This window comes from Clavelina lepadiformis, chromosome 9 (assembly GCF_947623445.1).
Source record: "Clavelina lepadiformis chromosome 9, kaClaLepa1.1, whole genome shotgun sequence".
Lineage (NCBI taxonomy): Eukaryota > Metazoa > Chordata > Ascidiacea > Aplousobranchia > Clavelinidae > Clavelina > Clavelina lepadiformis.
Genome location: NC_135248.1, coordinates 11423284 through 11444480, shown reverse-complemented (window position 1 = coordinate 11444480; position 21197 = coordinate 11423284). Strand labels below are relative to the sequence as shown.

Here is a 21197-nt window from a genome sequence, read left to right as displayed (position 1 = left end):
GAACAATACCTGCTACCATAAACCACGTGTCGCATATTACACCACGAAAACAAGGTACTTGAAACACTTCAATCTATGTCAGCACGCTACAAGCTTTGCACATTATTACATTATCTAGACTGGAGAAAAATCAAACTTTATGCAATGCCAATATATATAATTATTGCAATTATGAAATTGTCCGAACGCCACAACACCATGTAACACAAAATTTGTCCATGGGTTAAAACTATTATTTTCTGATTTAGTATGGTCTAAATCAATAAAAATGAGCATTCAAAAAGTTCAAACTTTGGTTCTGACTTTATGAGATTAATTTATTGGAATTTTTTGACTAGTTTTGCTTTTTTAATGCCTTTGCTCCCACTATATTTTTTTGAATCAATAGAATGGAGTTAAATCTAATTTTAGTTGTTGTTGTTGGCTTTGTCATAATGAAATAATAACGGAAAATGTTGTTTCCAGAATCTATTTCTAAAAAATTACGTAAAGAAGAAAAACACATGTATGCAAGGCGATTTTGCTACACAAACACGAGACAAAAGCCTTAAGGCCTGGTGCTATAGGTATTTATTCAAAACTGTTACAGAGCAAACCTACGCTGTCACTTAAAGCACTCAAAACTTATAACTTAATCACAAAGAAACATTTTTTCGAGATTGGCGACGATATGTGAGTTCACTTTCACGTAAAAGGTTCCATATATAGTCCCCCATCATATTTTCGTTGTACTGTCCTTGATAGCGTTCCTCAAAAGACCTGATATCTTGATGAAATCTTTCACCTTGTTCTTCTGAGTAGTCCCCCATGTTATCCTTAAATTCATCAAGATGAGCATGTAGTACGTGTAGTTTCAGCGACATCCTGCATCCCATCTTCCAATACGCATCCACAAGTTCATCGACAAGTTCCCTGTAATTCTCTGCCTTGTGATTGCCCAGGAACCCGTTAACTACAGAAACGAAAGAAGTCCAAGCTCTCCGTTCAACCTCAGACAGCATCTCTGGAAAATTGATGGAATTTATCAGTCGCTTCACTTCAGGTCCCACAAATACTCCAGCTTTGATTTTTGCTTCTGACAATTTTGGAAACTGCTCTTCAATGTGCTTGAATGCGTCACCCTCTGTGTCGAGTTGCTTAACAAACTGCTTAATTAGACCTAGTTTTATGTGCAGAAGTGGCATCAGTATTTTCGCTGCATCTACCAGTGGTTGTTGCTTCACATTATAAGTTCCAATCTCATAGCTGGTTCTTAGAGGCCAATTCCTCTTCTTGTAGTGGAAAGCTTTATTTCTGCTGTCCCAGAGACAAAGATAGCATTGAAATTTAATATAGCCACCCTGAAGGCCCATCAAGAAAGCCACCATCTTGAAATCACCAATAACCTCCCAATTGTAGTGGTCATACTTTAATGCACTCATCAGGATTTTGATGTTCTGATACTCTTCTTTCATGTAAACTGAGTGAGCCAGAGGAATGGAGGGACACTTGTTTGTGTTGTGCAGCAAAACGGCTTTGAGGCTTCTAGATGAGCTGTCGATAAAGAGCCTCCACTCAGAAGGATTGCAAGAAATTCCCATAGCCTGAAAGAGTCCTTCTATATCATGGCAGTAGCATAAATCATCTTTAAACATGTAGAACACTGAGAAGCCACGATGTCGCTTTCTCTGTGAAGTAATTCGAACACTGTCATCCAGTAAGTCCCATTGCTTTAGTCTGGAAATGAGTAGCTCAGCATTCGACTTTGTCAATGACAGTTCCCTGACAAGATCGTTCATGTCTTCTTGGTTGGGGTAGTAGGGACACCTTTCACCGCCAACTCGGTGTTGAAGATAAGCAACTGATGTATCCGTTTCTGAATCTGTAGAGAGTGCATCTGCTACGAAATGTTCATCTCTCAAGGGTGGTTGTGGCACAGGCATGTCAGTCGTGTTATGGGGTACTGGTGCAATAGATGATGGAATGTCAGGGTAATTGATGGAAGGTGCATTCTTTCCCTTCCGTCGTTTGCTTGGATCCACCATACAGAAGTAACAATCTGTGAGATGGTTTGTAGGCTCACGCCAGACACGGGGGATAGCAAAACGCATTGCCCTCTTCTCTCCCCTAAACCAACCTTCTAGAGTACGACGGCAGTATTCGCATATGACGTGTGGTGCCCAATGTTTATCTTGGTCACCGACTGGCATGCGAAAGTATGCATGATAGGCTTCTTTCGCACGCCTGCAACTCTCCAGACAGTGCTTTTTTGCTTTTTTTGCAAAGAACTCACCACACACATAGCAGAAGGAATCTGCTGAGTACTTGCAACCACGGCAAGCCATACCACACTTTTAATAATGGCGATAGAATTAAAAAATCTGTAAAGATTCAACAACCGAAGTTATGGTGGTATAACTAAGATTTTTCATGTTTTTTCGGCATAAGCAAATAGAATATAGCAATTATTTCCCAAGGACAAAAAAATTTTTTTTTTTTGTTACATAGTGTAATCTATGTGATATAATAAAGTTATGGATATGAATGAAACGCGAAGTCTTGTTTAGTTTTTTTGAAAGATATCAAGATTAAGAATTGAATCTATATAGCGGGAGTTATGGTGCAGACACGAATCACGATTATATTTTAACAGAAGAAGAATAAGTTATATGTTTTGCCTGTAGATGTGTTACAGTAACTAAAAAGTAAACAGGGAACCTATCGCATATTCTTATTCTAATATTCAGTTTATTTCAGTATAAATTTCAAAACACCTGTATTGGGAGTTTGTAACCTTCAAATTTTCCCTCGCCTACGCTGCTGGTTAATTATGATCAACAATGTCTGCGTGGCACTTTTACAGACATCAAATAACCCTAGAAAGATACAATATAACGTAGAAATCAAACTACACGTCCACATGAAAAACCATAGGTATAGCCTAGATATATACATATATGTATATATACATAGGTATATAGTCAGCCTAGTCTACACCAACAAACTAGGACTAACTGTTAAACGCAGAGTACCGGATCTGCTGGAGAAAGCTAAAAACTAGCTTAGCTCTGTTTACTTTGGAAATTTATTTAGGCAATAGACTGGTGGATGTTTGAAATAAAAATTCCCTTAGTTACGTGCATAACATAGAGTACAAAACCGTTTTGTTCACCAGTTTGTGGCAGAATTTCAATTAATAGCTTAGGCTATTCTCAGTTATTAAATTTTTAAGATCTGAATTCGGGCGACGAAGGGAAACTACAGCGAACCCGTAACTGAAGGCAACAAGCGCGAATAAAAGCCTAGGGGAACAATAGTAAGGTTTCGTTCTTTCAGTTATCTAGCCTACACTCACTAACTGATCTTGTGTTCAAATGTAAATTAAGAGAAAAACCTGGGCATGCGAATGCTCAATTAAAATGTGTTTTAGGCTATATCTAATTTCACTTTTGGAAGATCCGAACCTCCCACTTTTACTAATTAACCTACTGATTATTTCATTAACGAGGTAGTTTAAAAGAATTAAGGCTTCAGTGCCCACCATCTAGCCAAAATTTGCGTCTTCGCTGGCACAATTTGTCTTGAAAACTGCTGTACTTTCTAGATGCCTGTCCCATACTTCAAATGCAAGTGGAACTATGTATTGATTGTCTATTGATGTTGGGTGGATCTGCATGTAAACCTGACCGGAAAGTACTGCAGTTTTCAAGAAGAAATCGTGTGTGAAACGACGTAATTGTCAGATGCCTGTCATGATTTTTTGCACTGAAGTCTCAAATCTTTGTTTGTTTCAAATAACCAGCCTTTCTTTGTTTATTTAAATTGTAAGGCGGTGTGAGGATAAGTGAACCATAATTCGGAAAAGTGTGTGCAGGCGCCACATTGGCACACTTTCCACAATGGCATGTGAATCGAGTGTCAACACGGTGTTGGCATTCAGTTCTGAACTCAGCTCACTCGTTAGTATCTTTCAGTTTTGAGTGCAAGAGCAGGAAAACAACATTTGTGAAGAATCTCAAAAACACTCAACAGAAAATATTACCCTTCCTTTTCCTAACTCCGAGCCACTTGCCAGCAACTCAGTTAAAATTTTTGTAGAATATGAATAGAAGGTTTGTTTAAGCAATAAACCTAAACAGATGTAGGACCATAGGAAACACACGCACTATCAGGTTGTCCGATTATCTGTTTTAGGCCTAAATATACTGTATATATAACTGAATTGTTGTATTGGAAATAATTTGTAAAATACTATAGCAGGTTGTTAGGTACTGCACATTGTCTCACAAAGATAATCTCTGCGGTAGGTCGGGTGTGAATTCTGTGATCAGGTTTGTGGATTGTATGGTTGGAAACAATGTCGGGCCCGTGTTTACAACTTGCGCTATTTATTTCTTGCTTGTTTTTCGTAACTGATGCTTCATCGGTAGCAGTAATAATACGAAGTCAACAGAATGAATATCATAATCGGATGGCATTAGAGAAAAAAGCTGAACTGGATGAACAGATTAAGCTGCACAGCTTAAATGCAGAGGTCATTTTAATGCATCGTGAATGGCCAATTGAGGGTGGCTGGGTAATTGTCCCACTTTTTCCCGATATATCAAGAAAATATGCAGCAAAATATGACTGGGTTATGTTCATTGAAGATATCACTAATGTGGATCTGAAACGATTGATAGAAGAAGTTTTGCCAAAACATGATCCCGAAAAAGCTATGTATTTCGGGAGTTGCTTATATGACAATGAAATATCAATAATTCATCATTTTGCTTTTTATGATGGCAAAGTAAGGGAATTCAAGTATCCGGACTTTCATGCAGGATGGGTTATGAGCAAAACTTTGGTGAGAAAAGTAGCAGAAGACTACGACCTCGAAACAAAAAAATCCGATTTTCAAATTGATGTTCAACACGAGATTGCCATGTTTCTGGATAAAAACCAGGGAGTTAAAATGACGTGCGTGAAGGACTTGTGCGGCAGCAAGACCAACAATAAATGTGTTACATCTCTAGATTATCATTTCCCATACTGTGGAGATCATATTGGGCTTGATGACATTCATATAAGTGTTAAAACAACCAAAATATTTCACACCAATCGTGTACAGGTTGTGAAAGACACATGGGGAAAATACGTCAAAAATATAATCTATTACAGCAATATCACTGACCCCTCAGTTCCCACAATTGATTGCGGGGTACCTAATACAGAAAGGGGACACTGTGGCAAGATGGAGGCCATCATATTGGATGCATACAACAACGATAAGCTTAAAGAATTTCCGTGGCTTGTAATAGCTGATGATGACTCGATTATAGGTTTATCATCCCTAGTCAAGCTTCTCAATTGTTACAACCCTAAAATTCCCATAGTCTTAGGTGAAAGGTATGGCTTTGGACTCAATGCTGGTTATGGTTACGGTTACATAACTGGTGGTGGCAGCATGGTTATGAGCAGGGGTGCAGTTGATGCGTGGGTGAAGCACGGGTGCAAGTGCCCTAGCAATGATACTCCTGATGATATGTTCCTTGGCCAATGTTTTTCATACACCATCGGCATTCCAGTAACTCATTCTCCAAGATTTCACCAAGCACGTCCACAGGACTACTCAGATGGTTACCGTGGCAATCTCAAACCAGTATCTTTTCACAAGCACTGGGAGGTTGATCCAATGAAGGTTTACCAAGAGTGGTTTGCAGACGATGACGATGCAACTTTTGGAATTAAAATGCCAGAACCTACACAAGCTCCTGAACCTATCCCTGTACCAATACCACCAACACCAACAGAAAAGCCTTACCGTGATGAACTCTAAACAATTTTGTTTGTAGTTGTGACCTTGGAAAGTGACCACCTGCTATCGTATACTTGATACAGTTTTAATGAAAACACCATTGTTTTTTCGACACAGAACTTTAAAAGATATTAAAAAGGCCGTAAATTGAAATTTTTTGCATTGTCCTCTAAATGATTGAAAATTAGTGTATCAAGCAAGTCCCAGATGCAGTTTTTTTATTATCTAAAATGCAGTTTTTTTAAATTTCAATATCTCATTTGCTGATTTCTTTGCACATTTCAGTTAGTTGTTGTAGAATTTAAACCACTTCAAGATTGATGATATGCTTGTCCATACAAGATTGCCTTGTACTCATCTATGATATATCTATGGAAGACTATCATATCTAAAAGAAATAAGTGCTCATGCATTTATATATAATATACTTGAAGTCCCTTAGTCATATATTAGTGGTGGTTGTCTTACTCAATGTCACTGCAGTTCTAATTCATAGGAACATGGTGTTCCGGCACTTTTTATCTGCCAGTTGTTACACTTAGCATAGGTTTATGGTGGAAAAGGGCCCACTTTACTTGTTTCCTTTCACCATTATTTCATGTTAACAGTTTGATGCCATTAAGTATGATGTTTCACACAGTATTTGAAGTGTTTGTACTGTATTGCTGGCCAAATGTGAAAAAAAGAGCAAATGTGGAATTGTTCGATTTTTCTGACTGAAATTGTGCAATGACAAAAATGTTTAATATTTTGCTAGATGTAACTTTTCGTATGTTTTTCTTGCATGTTTTGGTGTGTCAAATTTTGATCATAACTAGTTGCTATCCGGTTTATTTTCATGTCTGTAGAGAACTCTAAATTTTGTTTAAACTGCTTTGGTGTTACCTATTATTAACAGGGGTTTTTCTAGATTTCAACTGCTCAAAATGTCAAAAATTGATGATACCCGGAAAGGTGATACTTCTAATGAACAACTGTTCACACTAAAGAAGTGGAATGCAGTTGCTGTTTGGAGTTGGGATGTGGAATGTGACACATGCGCCATATGTCGTGTTCAAGTGATGGGTAAAATAAGTGTTTTTGTATTGCACCTAGGCCTAATTAATTTTAAATTATATCTGTGTTGTTGTCTTAGTTTGCCCTTTTTATTTTAGAATGAGTTAAAGCTTGAATTTAAAGCCATTGCTTAGTTGTTAAAGAGCTGCACAATTATTAACTGTAATACTGTATTGTATTACACATAACAAGTTTTTATATTTGTCAAAATCACACTTTCCATCACAGATGCCTGTCTGAGATGTCAAGCGGATAATAAGCAAGACGGCTGCGTTGTGGTGTGGGGGGAATGCAACCATTCTTTCCACAACTGCTGTATGTCACTTTGGGTGGAACAGAACAACAGATGTCCACTGTGTCAAAAAGAATGGGTTATACAGGGCACTGGGAAGTGATTAATATTACATATAATACCATGTATTTGTCCCTTTTCTGCTTCAAGCAAAGATGAGCACTTGGAAGAGAAAACTTACTCTTACCTCAGTGGAACATGTCTAACATAACCGCCCTTTTTACAACGACCAGTTAATTTTGCATTACCGGTTGTTTGCTGTGGGTTTCGTGTGTGCTGTGATTGTTACGCTATCGTAGACTATTCTGAATGTATAAGTGTTGGCTCAGCTCATGTTACTGCTGTAATCTAGTCCGCTTTGCTTTGTCCCGTTTTTCTTTTTTAAATACTTTAAATTTCCTTACTAAAAATAGCTGCAGCAGTTACGTTTTTGCGTTAACTCTTCAAAGGCTTTCTGCACTTAACTACATATATAATCGTGTTGATTCTACTCTATGGCTACAGTGTGACGTAGTTTCGTTGAAATCATGACACTTTTCTCGTTTATACCTCATTTATATTGACGTGACATAAGCTTACATTTTAAAATGCAGTAATACGAATAACTGAGCTAAAAAAAGCGTGAATTTAAATGCTCGTATGCTGGAGTATAGCAGCTGCTGTCCAAATCTTTCACCATTCAACTCTCGCGCCTTTTCCCGCAGCAACAGCATAATTTTTCCCAAGTAGTGAGTTCTCTCTCCTTCGGGTCACCGACGTTGTTGTACCAGCCGGGAAGCAGGTCTTGCCGTGATTCCTGATCTGGAGTCGGGACAATAACTTTTGGGGGATCTGTCACCGGTTCTTCTTTGAGATCCAACTCGGTCATAGACTGTTCCACTTCACTAGGTCTTTTAAAGTCCTCCTCTTCTAAACTCTCTTCCTGATCTTCCGGCTCAGCTTTTGACAAAATAACAAGCTCTTCGGCGGGATCCTGCTGTTTGCTTTCTTCGCTTTCCACCACATCTGATTTTTGTTCTTCTTCGTCTTCTTTCATCTCCAGCTTTATTGGAATTTCCTTAAAACATTAAGATTATTCTGGTTGCATGTAAAACAAAATGCTAAATGATCTCTAAAGATTATGGTGGCTATTCTTAGTCTGCATATCTTTACTATAATGCCTTCATCGTCTTAGTTAAAAACTTATGAGGTTTTTTACTAATCTAACAGTTAAGGTTTTAAAAAGAGATGTCTCAGTTAGGTTAAGGTTAAGAATCAATTACATCTTATTTCCATCAAAAGCGCGGTGGGAACGAAAAAATCAACCAATTGCTAATAGCACGCATTACTGAGCAGGAAAAAGTGGCAATTTTGAAAAGGTGCTCGTAACAATCTAAGCAGTCTTGTAACTGCTGGTGACAACTAGTACTGCCATTAAATCCATCCATAGTTTCTCGAGTGTATGAATACACTTACTGGTTCAGGTCAGAAATGATATCTTTGATGACTATGATTACTAAAGGCGTCATAATAGTAGTTCATTCTGTATTACTAACGACAAAGCTAAGCTGATTTATTTCATTTGATAAACTTATAAATTATAACTCTATATCGATATTTTATCGCCTATACCTCGTCATCAGATTTTATGACAATGTCCAAATCCTTTGATCCGGTCACAGTAACCACATCCGGGTGTTCATCGTCACATTCTCCAGAAGCGTCCTCGATCACCATGTCCAAGCCTTCCACCGCTATTTCAAACTCATCCAGCTTTCTTCCTGTTGAAGTGATGACGATTTTGCTATCCTCCGGGGCACTGGGATCCAGCTCTACCTCAAGCTCCTTGAAAGGAGGCGAAGTTATTTCAATGTCATCCGATTCCATTTGGATTTGCTGGTCATCCTCGTTGTCACTCAATATCGCCACTGGCAATTTTAAGCCACTGTCTTTTGAGAGGTCCTGCATTGTAACATACGTTTTGGTTTAAACCCGTTATTTATAAATACTTTATAGGCTATTTTCCGTGTAGGGTTATTCTGTAAGGGTACGTCGACATCGGGCTATAGGCTGAGCAGAAAGTATAGGGTTTTCAAGCTTAAATTATTATTGTTTCCGCAGGTCTATAGGCTACATTATAAATACAGAGCATCAAAAATGTGTGTGGTTTAAAGCCCATCCCTTGCATACACCAGTGTCCCTATGACAAGCTGGTTTGGCTTCTATCAGCAATAGAACATAATAGTTGCACATGAGAGGACTATGTTTGAACCAGCGCATGGAATCCTTAAAAGCAAGGCAAATGGGTTGAATTTTGTTAAGTTTATCGTAAACGTGGGAAATTACTAGCTTTCCCTTCAGCATTCAAGAATGCAAGATTTATCATTGTCTCTTTCGCATAATCGTCTCAATTTTCGTTATAGGCATGAACAATTAATTCTCGATTGTATATAGATGCGGTTTGTAGACTCACCTGTCCGACAATTTCCAAGCTAAACTCATTTTGATCTGAGTTATCTGCAACACACTTTATATCTTCGTCTATGTCCAATTCGTCTTTCATAAAGTCGACGAGAACATCTTTCTTCGTAGATAAATCGGATTTTACCTCGCTTGGATCCGGAGCAGTCCCAATCTCCTTAATGTTTTCTGTCTCCATTTGAGATTTCACACTCATAGAAACAATTATAGGCTCCACTAATATAAAACCGAATAATATATCTCTACTAAATTCTGGATATGTAGGTATATCTCAAAACAAATATGTTGTTTCTGGTAAATATTACGCTTAGTATAACGTTTCCGTTATACGAGACACATTATAAGGTATAGCAGCTCATACTTAAAAGAACGATTATGATGCGGCGTGGTGGAAATACAAACTGTGCGTAAAGCCTGTGCGTAGCTTGCCCGTGTTTTGACTGTATAATTGGCCGCCGCCGTTCATATTTACTCGTTGTTTCAGAATCTTTACATATGGTCTGCTACATAGCTTAAAGTGTTTTTGGCCAATGGATTTGACTTATTTGCTTGAAAGAGTGGGGAGTTAGTTACAGTTACTTTTACATAACAAAATGCATCATTTCAATCTTTGCCTTGCACATACCATCGGTATTTATCTGGTCTTCGCTACAACCACCTGTTTCTATGGGTGGGTTTTATGATATTTTACCTCGGACTGGGAACAGTCTTTGCACTAGGTCGATACTTTTGAACTCGGCGATGGTTCTTCGCCGCTAAAGTCCCGGCTACCGAGCTTGTCTTTAAGTAAGTTTGGATGGATATAGCCTACATTTCGCCTATGCAAATCTTATTTGTTTTTCAATTTTTTTTTCTATATTGCCCGAATTTAAAACTACTCTTCAACACCGCGTATCAGGAGTAAGCTTTGTTTTTTCTCTCAAGGTTCATGGGTATTAGACATTCTACAATCGCTCCGACATCGAGTCGAAAAAATGTTTGTACACAATGCAATTATCAAAAAATGGTTTATTTACAAAACTTCAATAACATTTATTACCTGAACCTAAAATACGCAAAAGGGCAGTTTCAAAATTATAAAAACGATTGAAACTTGGACAGAAATAGAGGAGAAGTTTGTTAACTCAAACTTGAATAATATACTCGACCCACTAAATAACTTTGGACTATCTGAAGCTGATAAATAATTATAATTTATTTAAATGACCGCCATGTCTGTTGAGGTTGCTTCTCGTTATCCAAAATTTTATATCAAGTAAGGTCAACTGAACAAACTTCTACTTTGACTTCATTGATTCAACAGAAAACAAGAGCTGCATGTAGGGTATAGGTAGCTGGGTGTAACCATATACAAGTTAGATTCATTGCCCCACGGGAAAAATTCTATAGTTTAAATTTATATCGAGCACGTAAGACATCGTCAAGTCGTTGGTGTTTTTAACATGCGCAGGATTTCAACGAAAATGAAACAATTAGGACAATGAAAATTCGCGTAACGTGAAATATTTCGTCGCCATCCAAGGTCACAATTATTACAACATAATAAAAACTACCAAGAAAGAAAATTACAAAACTGAAACAATATATGAAAGTACGACGTGGCAAAAAGAGAAAAAACACTAACTTATCACCTAATCTCAGATAAAAATCAAACGAATAGTAGAATTAAGATAACCATATGAACCGTATGTGTCGCAGAAAATCATTTCTTATACATTTTGGGTCCAACTGCGCTTTCCAAAAGAAGTTGACGATCCTTATGACTTCTTTGTAGAGGTGGTGAGGTTCAGTGAAGTATTGGCACCTGTCAATCACTCTCTTCATACTGCTTCGCCCTCGGACGACGCTTGGGTGGTCAGGGTGCCGGTAGAAGTTGTCACAGACTCCGTTTTGTGGATCTTCGGTTCATTTCGGACATTTTTCTTGTTCTGGGTTTTCCGGTATGTTACGTAACTGACACCGACCACAGCCCCTATGATTAAGAGCTGGGCCATGACTGCAACAGCGATGAGCCAAGAATACTCCATGGCGTGCGCCTCTGAAACTTGAACTCCGGGACCAAGCAGGGATTCGTTCTTTTTCGTTGCTACTTCCGGTTCGAACTTAACCAATTCGCTGTCTGCGCTGTTGTCGTTGACGTCGTAATCAGTTGTGCTGACGTCATAATTTCGTGGTGGACTAGCGTCGGTTACGAGGTCAAAATTTAATCCAGTTACATCGGACGCTTTTGATGAAGAGATTGTTGTAATGATGAATTTTTCTGGTTCAATTGCGGTCGTCGTTTCGGAAAATGACTTTGTTTTCTACAGTTACCGTATTTAACAATTACTAAACGTGGGTAAAGTAAAAACAAGTTTATACGTCACGTAAGGAAATAATACGTAGCGCTTAAGGCTATAATCAGTCATCCATCAAATCTAATATTGAATAATAACTTATAGGTGATATAATACTGTAAGACGTACTTCATTGTGGGCACTTTCTGAAGAAGGATTCCTGGTGTTAACTGGTATAGGGCAGGCCCCAATTTTGTTGATCTGAACATGAAGTAAAATATAACATTCTATAAAAAAATTAATTCTAACGCACCCGCAATGAACAAGCAGAAATCTAAGAAAGTTTAGAAATTTATAAGTTAAATTAGTCTATTATCCTTCAACAAAAAAGTTAACATCGAGTTGGCAAAAATTCCACCCGAACTAACCCTACCTTAATTGATTTCTTTTCATGGCAGGCATGAACCCTCATCTGGCATTCATCCTTGTAGGATTTCCCGTCGTTACCACATACAGTCTCATTGATGTACAATTGCGTCTGTATTGATCTTCTTGGTCGTCTTCTCTTACCGTCTTTGTTGTTTCTGTGTCTTCTCTGAATGCCGCAGGGTAAGAAATTTAACAGCAAATAACAATGTGTAAGGTATTTCAGCTAAGCTATATAAGAATGTGCTATTTTCACATTCCTTCAAAAAAATTCAAAATCACAAAATGTTGTTTTAAAGAAATGTCAATCCACCTACCATTGATCTATCCATCAGGAAATCAGAATCGTCTCCAATATATATCTTGCGACCATTTTTCATAATTAGTTTTTGCTGTAATTCTGCTACGTCATCAAGCGAATCGATGAGAGGTTCGTCGCCGATTACGTCATCGGTGGTTGTCGTGGATGCGGTAGTGGTTGTTGTTGATGACGTAATATCCTGATTAGTTTCGTACAGTTCTTGCTCTTCATCGAAACGTAATTGGCGGCCGATCTCAGGGAGAAATTCTTCAAGATGGTTCATTTGAATACCACCGAGATGGGCTAACGAGTTCTGCTGAGCCATCAAGGAATCTATGTCGAAAAACAAGTCATTTTTCGGCTTCACGAAAACAGTTCAGAAAAAGTTAGTTTCTTCACAGAGTTACGCTAATTAATCGCCAAATACTGATAAATTAACCAATCAATATGTACTGTTTCTTAAATTGAACAAGAATTTCGTTATTTATAAATTTGCAAACACAAACAGTGTTGACTATAACTTGTACCTTCGCTGCAAATGTCATCGCAAGAACACTCGAAATCCTCGGAGCCCTTTGGAATGCAGACGGCGCCATAAAGACAGTAAACTACGTCACAAGGGCTTTCCTCTTGCAATGGGGCGTCAGTAGCTCCAACTGCAAAAGTAAAATTATTACTTTCTTTAAAGGAAAACACTTAAAACTGATTTCACAAGTCACTCAGTGCTGGTTTTTTTTTTTCAACTAAAAGTAATTCGAAGACGCAGCATGTGTGCTGAGACATTTATTCTCTGGGTCGTACCGGAAAGTCGATCTTGTGGGCTACAATAACCAGGGTGAAGAACTTTCAGTGGGGTCCTCATAATACAAGCCGTGAAACGTAATGAGCAGAGGTTCGGGTAATCCACTCCGTCGCTTCCGCAAACCGGCTTTATATAGTCACCTTGAAAACATGACGTCATACGGTAAACAGAAATATCTTAGTGCAAAGCTAAATAAGGTAGAAGTTTAACTGGGTAGGAATAGGACAAAGTAAATCAGTTTCAGACTATGTCTAAAACTCGGTTTGAATGTTGACATAAACATGGATTATGTTATAAAATAAATTCCTTGTACAAATTCAGGTTTTAAAGAACTTTCCAACTCACCTTCACAATTGAGTGTGCGGCATGCTGTTGTCGAGTAAATGTCTTCGTCGTCTCCGAACTCACCGGACCCCTCACCCGAGCTATCACCTTCCAAGATGTCCGGCACTGTTCGGTGAAGAAAAAAATTGTATATAAGATGCAAACAGGCAATAACCGAACAGTTAAAATAGAAATAGGAAACGGAAGCCTTTCAAGAAAACGATTTTCTCGTAACACTGCAAACAATTTATAAAAAAAACGCTGTATAAGTTAATGGTTGTATAGATCTTTTACGGAATTTTTGACTAATTTAATTACAACAATCTGCGACAAAATCATGAATAACTTGAAAGTTTTCCACTTCCACATTATTAACATGCTGTGTAATATTCTGTTAATCAATATAGACATTAATTCAAAATTCAATACCTTCAGGATCAAGGCAAGAACCGACATGTGTCAGTTTAATATCGGTCTGCCTTTTGCAAGAGGCCTTCTTCATGTAACATTCGTTGTGATATGTCCGACCATCAGATCCGCACACGGTAAATGGCAACGAGGCCTCGCATTCTGCGAAATACCGATTTGTCAAACCACTCAAACTCCAAAACCATACACCACAATAATTTAAGAACTTTTTTGTATTCCATAACCGATTAATTAATTTTTTTTGAAGTTTTTTTCAAGTTCAAATGTCGGCCATATAAGGCAGCGTATTTGTTTAGTGTCGGATTTCACCAGTTACATATTAAAACCAAATGTCTATTTTCACTAATCTGTTGAAATTTGTTCCTCAAATTTTTCAAGACTGTCTAAGATTACAGCTATAAATACAAAAATGGTGTCAACGAAAAGTCTTGCCGACAATTTAATCGGATTATGTTCTCATGCATTATATAAATTCTCAAAGTTTTTTGACAGGGAGATTTTCAAGGTACGGTATTACGTCACGTTGTCAGGGATTCTTAGTAAGATTCTTAGTATAGGCTACTAACACATCAAAAAACAAAAGTTCCACAAACTTAATTGAATAAATAGAACAACGTCTCCAAAGAGATGCGAAACGTTACAGTGTTAGTGTTATTCACCCATTCTGCATAAACAGGGCCCGTCTTCAGAGTCTACGTCACACACGCCACCGAATTTGCACGTCACGCCTTCGTCACAATAAGTTGCAACGTCATCACCGGAACCGGAACCATCGGTGTCCAGCGGAATCATCATGTCGTTCAAATACGGGATGGAATCGATTCTTGGGCCTGTAAAAATATCAAGAACTATGATATTCACTGCAGAGAGTATATAGCCCAAAAATACCCAGTGTTATTTATGAGAATAGGAATACGTGCTGGGTGAGACGAAAAATTCACAAACTGCCATGAGACGGGACAGAAATACATACAATCCTGCATAAAACAAAGGGTCTCCTCCTATTTTCTAGACCAAAATTCTCTAAAGTACAAAGTTTTAGCAACAAAGTTACAGCCAACTAGAGAAAATTTTCAGCTGAGTTTGCCAGATGTCTATTCTGCTTATGGCTTTCAGGGATACGTACAGGAAAAACAACAAGAATCACATCCGTCAAAATATACTAGCCAAAAGAAATTGCTACCTCTCTCACAAGGTTCTTTCCATTTCACTTCAATCGGATACTGGCACCTGCACGCAGCCAGGTTAAGCTTGCATTCGCTGGTGTATGTTCGACCGTCGCTTCCGCATACGTAATGTTTTTCTGGGTTTATTCTTGACCTCCTGGGACATTTCCATGAACATTGACAGGTTTCTATTTGACATAGCACTTATAGTTAACCAGTTTGATGATTTACAGAAACCAGTGTATTAGCTATTGTAGTATAAGCTATAGTCACAATAGTAACAAGAATAGCAATAATAATTAACATTAGCAGAAAGGTTTCTGCATAGTGTTTCGAAAAAACTTAGACGTTTTGAAGCTGGGATTGCGCAGGACGTTTGATGGAAAATCTTCTCAAGTCAATATGGTACGTCATTACGTACGTCATTAGGTACGTCATTAAGGCAAGGTTACCAAATAACGCCAATTACAGTTGGTGCACATGGTGGTACCGAAACGGTTACGTGACTTACAATCTCCACAAGTAGTTGTGGAAAAAGTACTCGGGCGAAATATATGTCAATATTTTTTACATGCAACGTTAATTTTAATCTGCTCTCCTCTTAACTTCAGCAGCCTTTCCCATAATTTCGAAAGAGTTTAATCTTACGCAAGTCGGTAAATTTCACACGTCAAGCCGTGAGCACTGAACAGCTTTGGACGCTGAATATCACGCGTTAAAAACTCGGGGTGAAGAAGCACAACTTTATCAAACAACGGAGCACATACAGTAGATCGTGCTTTTACTAAGTCAAACGAAAATCTGGCTTTAATAAAAGCGTTATATCAGCAATTTTGGCCCACGATTTGACCCAAAAGTAACCCTTTAAACAAGATCTTTTCAAGATATTATTGACGTTGACACCTACATTACGCGCATCGAGTATTGCTGCAATATTTTCGAACCCTAAACCTGCCTGTTCGTAAGCCTGACTGACAGCAGTTAAAATAGGCCAAGCTCTAAGTGACAAAGCACACCTGCGCGAATTAAGCTTCTCATAAACGCGCGATATCTCCTACTTCAAGGGATAAACGCAACAATCTTAGTTACAAAAATATTGTCACTCAGCAAAGAGCGTAAACACTGACTTCACTTTCCTGTTAACCTAATCCTGTTAGGATTTCGGTACCATATCTGTTACTTTTAGGCACATCCTGACATGACATGAAGGAAAACTAAAATTTGGCACATGTTGTAATTCAAATTATATTATCATACACGAACTGACAGCTAATTTAAAAAACCAAACTATCAGCGTAGTTATGGGACATTGGTTCATACAGTATTGACATTACAAGTTGCGTACAACTTAAATATATGTTGCAAATTGTAGAGTTCAATAAAACTAAACTTGGGCTTTTGAGTCCTGTAATTACAGCAGTAAAATCTCAAGTACCACGAAAAACCGCAGTGAAGTGTTCCAACCAATGCAGTTGTTTACTCAAACTCAGCAACACTCATACGTGTTCGCCCAGTTGTGACGAAAATAAATCAAAGTAATTTTGCAGTAGGTTCAAGTTCAGTTCGTTGAACTAGACCCAAGCTGCACAAAATAACAGGCCGTGATCTTCACCCAATTCCACAACGTACATGTACCTAAACATTACTGTACAAAAGCGAAAGTCGAAATCTAACAACAGACGTACCTTGTTGAGTAATGACGTCATGGGAGGAGAACCTCTCACAGATGCCTCCAAAGCGACAATTACTCGACGTGTCACAAGGGTTACCGGCGTTGAAGACGGTTGACGGTTTTGAGGGATTCCGGGCGCAGTTTCTTGTTAAATCCGCCACCTCCGAGGTACTTTTCCCTGGAAAATTACACGCCCGTTATCGACAAGTGGACTTAACCAGCGAAAAAGCTAATCCACGAAGCATAGCTGTATAGAGCAGTTAAGATATAAAACACAGTTCAGGCCAAGTGCCAGGTGCTTTCCTTGAAACTATAACGAGCGGGTTATCCGGCAAATTGCGGCAACAGATATGCTTTTGATGCTTTACTTTTTGACTTCGTTGATCCAACGGAACTTGTGTTAGTAACGCAGCTTATGAAAATGTGTCTGTAACTAAAAGCGACGTAATCCAAGGAACGGAAATAACTATTTCGAAATATTTTCTAAACGCTTGAAATGTTGGGGCTTAAACATTTATCTATTTATTTACGGGTAGGTGTAGAACCATGATAACTAAAGAAGAATTGGAGACGGAATAACATTTTAAGGCAACAACTACAGCTGTTTTGGGGATATCCCCGATCTTAAACCGTAAACGTAGTGTTTCCCAAATTAATTCCAATCTTTTAAAAGATCTATTTTATCAGCGCTGACGTGAAAGCTTAGTCAATGCGGCAACCGTTTAAGGTAATACGCACTCGGTTTTTATTTTTCAAGGTTGCAGAAATTCGTGCCAACGCCTTATAAAGCCGGCATTTTAGCAAACTCTTGCAGAAGCGTGGATATTATCAGGCTAAAAATCCGTGGTATGTTTAACGTACAGCTTATGTCAACAACGGGTCTGTTTGTATGTGTTACGTGCGACCGCTAAAGTGAAAGGCAAAGTGCGGCGGTTAAACAAAGACGTCGCAAGCGATGATCTTTGGAAAACTTTATCACAGAAAAGCAAACAAACACGGGAGATACCTAGATGTAACAAACGTGTCTTATCAGTATTTCGTACCCGTGTTGAAACTGATGGCGGTCTCCAGTTGCACGGAAAGGATAAAGATTAACATCCAATTTGTTTTCGTAGGAACTCGTTCAAAAAATTTCCCTTTACTGCAAAATGAAGCCATTTTGTTGCAAGTATTGCGCTTAAAATAATTTCTAACACTAAAATCACGTAATTTCTTTAATCTGTTGAAGAAAACATGCTGATTAGCGATTACTTACAATGAGGCATCTTGACAGTTACGTTTTACGGTTACGTTTTCAGCCCTCCACTGAAGAGTGCCTTTATAACTTTAACTCAAACGAAATTGCTGCTAAGATTTTCTTGTTTGCATTTCCTCAATATTTGAGCTCTGTTTTCCATATTACCTATTACCCTATTATTGCTGACACTAATTTGAAAAATGTTCGAAATCAACATTGTCTTTGATTGAGGAGGGGGTTTCGGGACTGCTGGTTCCTGGGTTGAGAAATTTGAAGTAAATAAATAAATTCTCTGAGAACCGGTACGAACAGCAGTTCCATTCCAGCTTCAAATAAAGTATAACGAATTATGTTACTGACTCGTGACGTTAGTCTGGTTATTTTAATTTACTTGATGCGTGAAGCCTGCGCCTTTCAGCACAGTATCTGATCTTCGTCATGTTTGAGCAAGTAAATTGATTCCGATCGAAATTTAACGTTGATTGAAATGTTTAAACGGGCGCAAATCGTGAGGCGCTCGTGGTAACGGGATCGACAGGCCGGCGGAAAATCTAAGCTGTTTACGAGGCGATACTCTGCTTTGAGTATGGTCGCCGCAGTAAGCTGACTCATTATTTCTGAGAACACGAAACAACAAAATTTGTTACAACCTCGGTTGTCATGTTTGAGTTTACCATTCCCAATCCCAGGACAAGTCTACACAACAACAACAACAACTAACAACGACCTCACTGCCTGCATGTACTGGACATTGCCACTGTACGAAGGGCCGTATGTTATACTATATAACGTACTTCGTTCAGGTCAAGTACTTTTTTATAGGAATCTTAGTCTGTGTAAGAGCTTTTATTAACTTAACTTGTAGTTTCCCACGTTTAGGCACAAACTTTATGACAAAAGATTCTTGCAGAGATTCTAAATCTTTCAACACCGGATTCTGCTTCGTAACCGAGTTCACTGAGCAAAGGTCACAATAAGATAACAACGGAATTGAAGTTCACTACAAACTTTTGAACATATAGTCATACAATTCAAACATATAGACATACAACAAACAGGTCGCTTTTCAAATGAACGTAACAAACGATTAATTTGGCAAGTAACAAACGCGCCAATTTCCTAACTTTTATTTTGCCCAATTAAAGCTTCCTATAGATCGATCCTATAGATGTAAACAGTTTCTCATAAAAAATGAGTGACTACAATTATACGCCCACGAAACGATAAAAAATATTTTAAGGAGAAACACCCGTTGTCGTCACAATAGCGTTGATGACGTGTGTGTTTAATTACGTAAGACAGGTTTAACGCGATTGAAAAAATACGATAGCTCTAAGCGACCAATCCACAAGAATCTATGAAGTAAACACGGTAATAAAACAAATGAGTTAAAAACAAACAAAAAACAAAACGTCTCATAAACCAACCGCGATGGCAATCTTACAGAAACCACAAGCAAAATGAAACGTCTATTTACACGACAAACAATTAGCGCATGAGCAATACGACCTGGGTATGGATGCGAGGTTTTTCAGGCCATAGACCTCGCACAAACAAAACAGCAATACGTTTCAACTGCTTTCTCGATAGATGATAGCTTTAGCTTTGACTTACGATAAACCACGACACGATAGTCTACAAGTCAAGCAACTTCAAACGCAAGTGCTTCAAGACTTAGAGAATTTTCTCAAATTTTCCTCCCACTTATGACAAAGATGCGTCTGTAGGAATTGCTCACGGTTACAGCTATATTTAATCACCTTTATTAATCAGCCGATGATGAATTACGGGCACTATTTTTCAAATTTTCCCTGAGCCCAGCATTATTCAGTCGATATTTTTTTGTTATTATTCCCATTCTCCACACAATCGTTCAACTCATTTCGACCTAAACCAAACATAAAAAGAATTTACCGATGAAAAGTTTCACGGCTTTAAGCGCTCGAATCGCTGCAGTGTTACTTATGTTTATCCCACGCGGGTGCGCCTTGAAATTCTTCAGACTCAAAAACCTCTTGCAGAACCAGTCGATTGAAACGAGCGAATCTTGAGGTGTCTTGTATCACAGTGACGTCAATCTGCGCACGTTACAGACGGCAAAAACGTCACAATAAAGTCCTTTTGAATGCGCTATTTTGCGCAAATACTGGGAACGTAGATTGCTTTCATAATAAAAATTTCCCATAAACTGCGTAATAAAAGCAGGGCCACTTTCTCACGTTGGTGCGTGTACCTCTTAAAAATCTAATCTATACCCTTATTAAAAACTACATTGTAATTTAGTTAAATAACTATAATATATACCTGGGAATGGTATACACTACAGTATATAGCTTTTTGCAAGAAATAGTAACTTGTTCCTAACGACAAATAATAATTTAATCAGTCGTATTAACTTGGGTGCCCCTATCCAGACTAAAGCTGAAATATTTAAACATTCTTTCTGGGTAGCCTATAGAAATTTTTCTTAATTAAAATCAAGCTCGCGTAAGAGTAAATCTTTAAGACCTATCTCGGCGGTAAAGTAAGACATGTGGCTTCACTAACAAGAAAAATCGCCCTAAGCGTCAGCGATCGCTTCGATATAAACAGATGAAAGATCTCCATCTAGAACGCACTTTGGGCTCGCCGTATTTGGTTTGCTCTGGTGCGCATTGCCTTGCGTTATTTATGGACGGCGTGTTTTCGCTGTAGCTTTCATGAAGAAAAACTCTCAGCCAGGCCTTACCTAAGGCAACTTTGGATTTTTATATATGAAAATATTTCATAACTGTTTGCATAAACAAACAATTTAACCGTAACTGTGTCTGACTCGCAGTCCAAATCCAAGGATGTTACTCTCTTTTCTCTACGTAGGTGCTCTTAAATCATCAAGTTTGTTCAGTTGCATGATTTTGAACTTGGTTGCTTGTTGGTTTAATGAAAACTTAAACTATATGACGTCAAACATGGTTTCTCGGCGTGATAAAGAGTAACGCAA

The 21197-nt window shown here is 38.2% G+C and overlaps 4 protein-coding genes across 4 annotated transcripts; 2 read left to right on the top strand and 2 right to left on the bottom strand.

The window, feature by feature from the left end:
- Positions 1-4198: 4198 nt before the first annotated feature.
- Positions 4199-6687, top strand: LOC143470499 (beta-1,3-glucosyltransferase-like). Its single transcript, XM_076968669.1, has one exon. It carries the CDS (start codon positions 4337-4339, stop codon positions 5795-5797), a length of 1461 nt encoding a protein of 486 aa, XP_076824784.1. The 5' UTR covers positions 4199-4336; the 3' UTR covers positions 5798-6687.
- On the top strand, positions 6688-7670 carry LOC143470501 (RING-box protein 2-like). Its single transcript, XM_076968672.1, has 2 exons — positions 6688-6841; positions 7061-7670. Exons 1-2 carry the CDS (start codon positions 6703-6705, stop codon positions 7225-7227), a joined length of 306 nt encoding a protein of 101 aa, XP_076824787.1. The 5' UTR covers positions 6688-6702; the 3' UTR covers positions 7228-7670.
- On the bottom strand, positions 7659-9905 carry LOC143470500 (uncharacterized). The gene is made up of 3 exons (XM_076968671.1): positions 9577-9905; positions 8736-9065; positions 7659-8181 (listed from the first exon to the last, which is right to left on the bottom strand). Exons 1-3 carry the CDS (start codon positions 9778-9780, stop codon positions 7804-7806), a joined length of 912 nt encoding a protein of 303 aa, XP_076824786.1. The 5' UTR covers positions 9781-9905; the 3' UTR covers positions 7659-7803.
- Positions 9906-10577: 672 nt separating this feature from the next.
- LOC143470685 (uncharacterized) lies at positions 10578-18216 on the bottom strand. The gene is made up of 12 exons (XM_076968949.1): positions 18024-18216; positions 16994-17158; positions 15326-15496; positions 14802-14972; positions 14143-14283; positions 13735-13839; positions 13389-13529; positions 13115-13243; positions 12604-12920; positions 12294-12455; positions 12050-12121; positions 10578-11887 (listed from the first exon to the last, which is right to left on the bottom strand). The coding sequence occupies exons 1-12, from the start codon at positions 18136-18138 to the stop codon at positions 11405-11407; spliced, it is 2172 nt and encodes a 723-aa protein (XP_076825064.1). The 5' UTR covers positions 18139-18216; the 3' UTR covers positions 10578-11404.
- Between the last annotated feature and the right edge of the window lie 2981 nt (positions 18217-21197).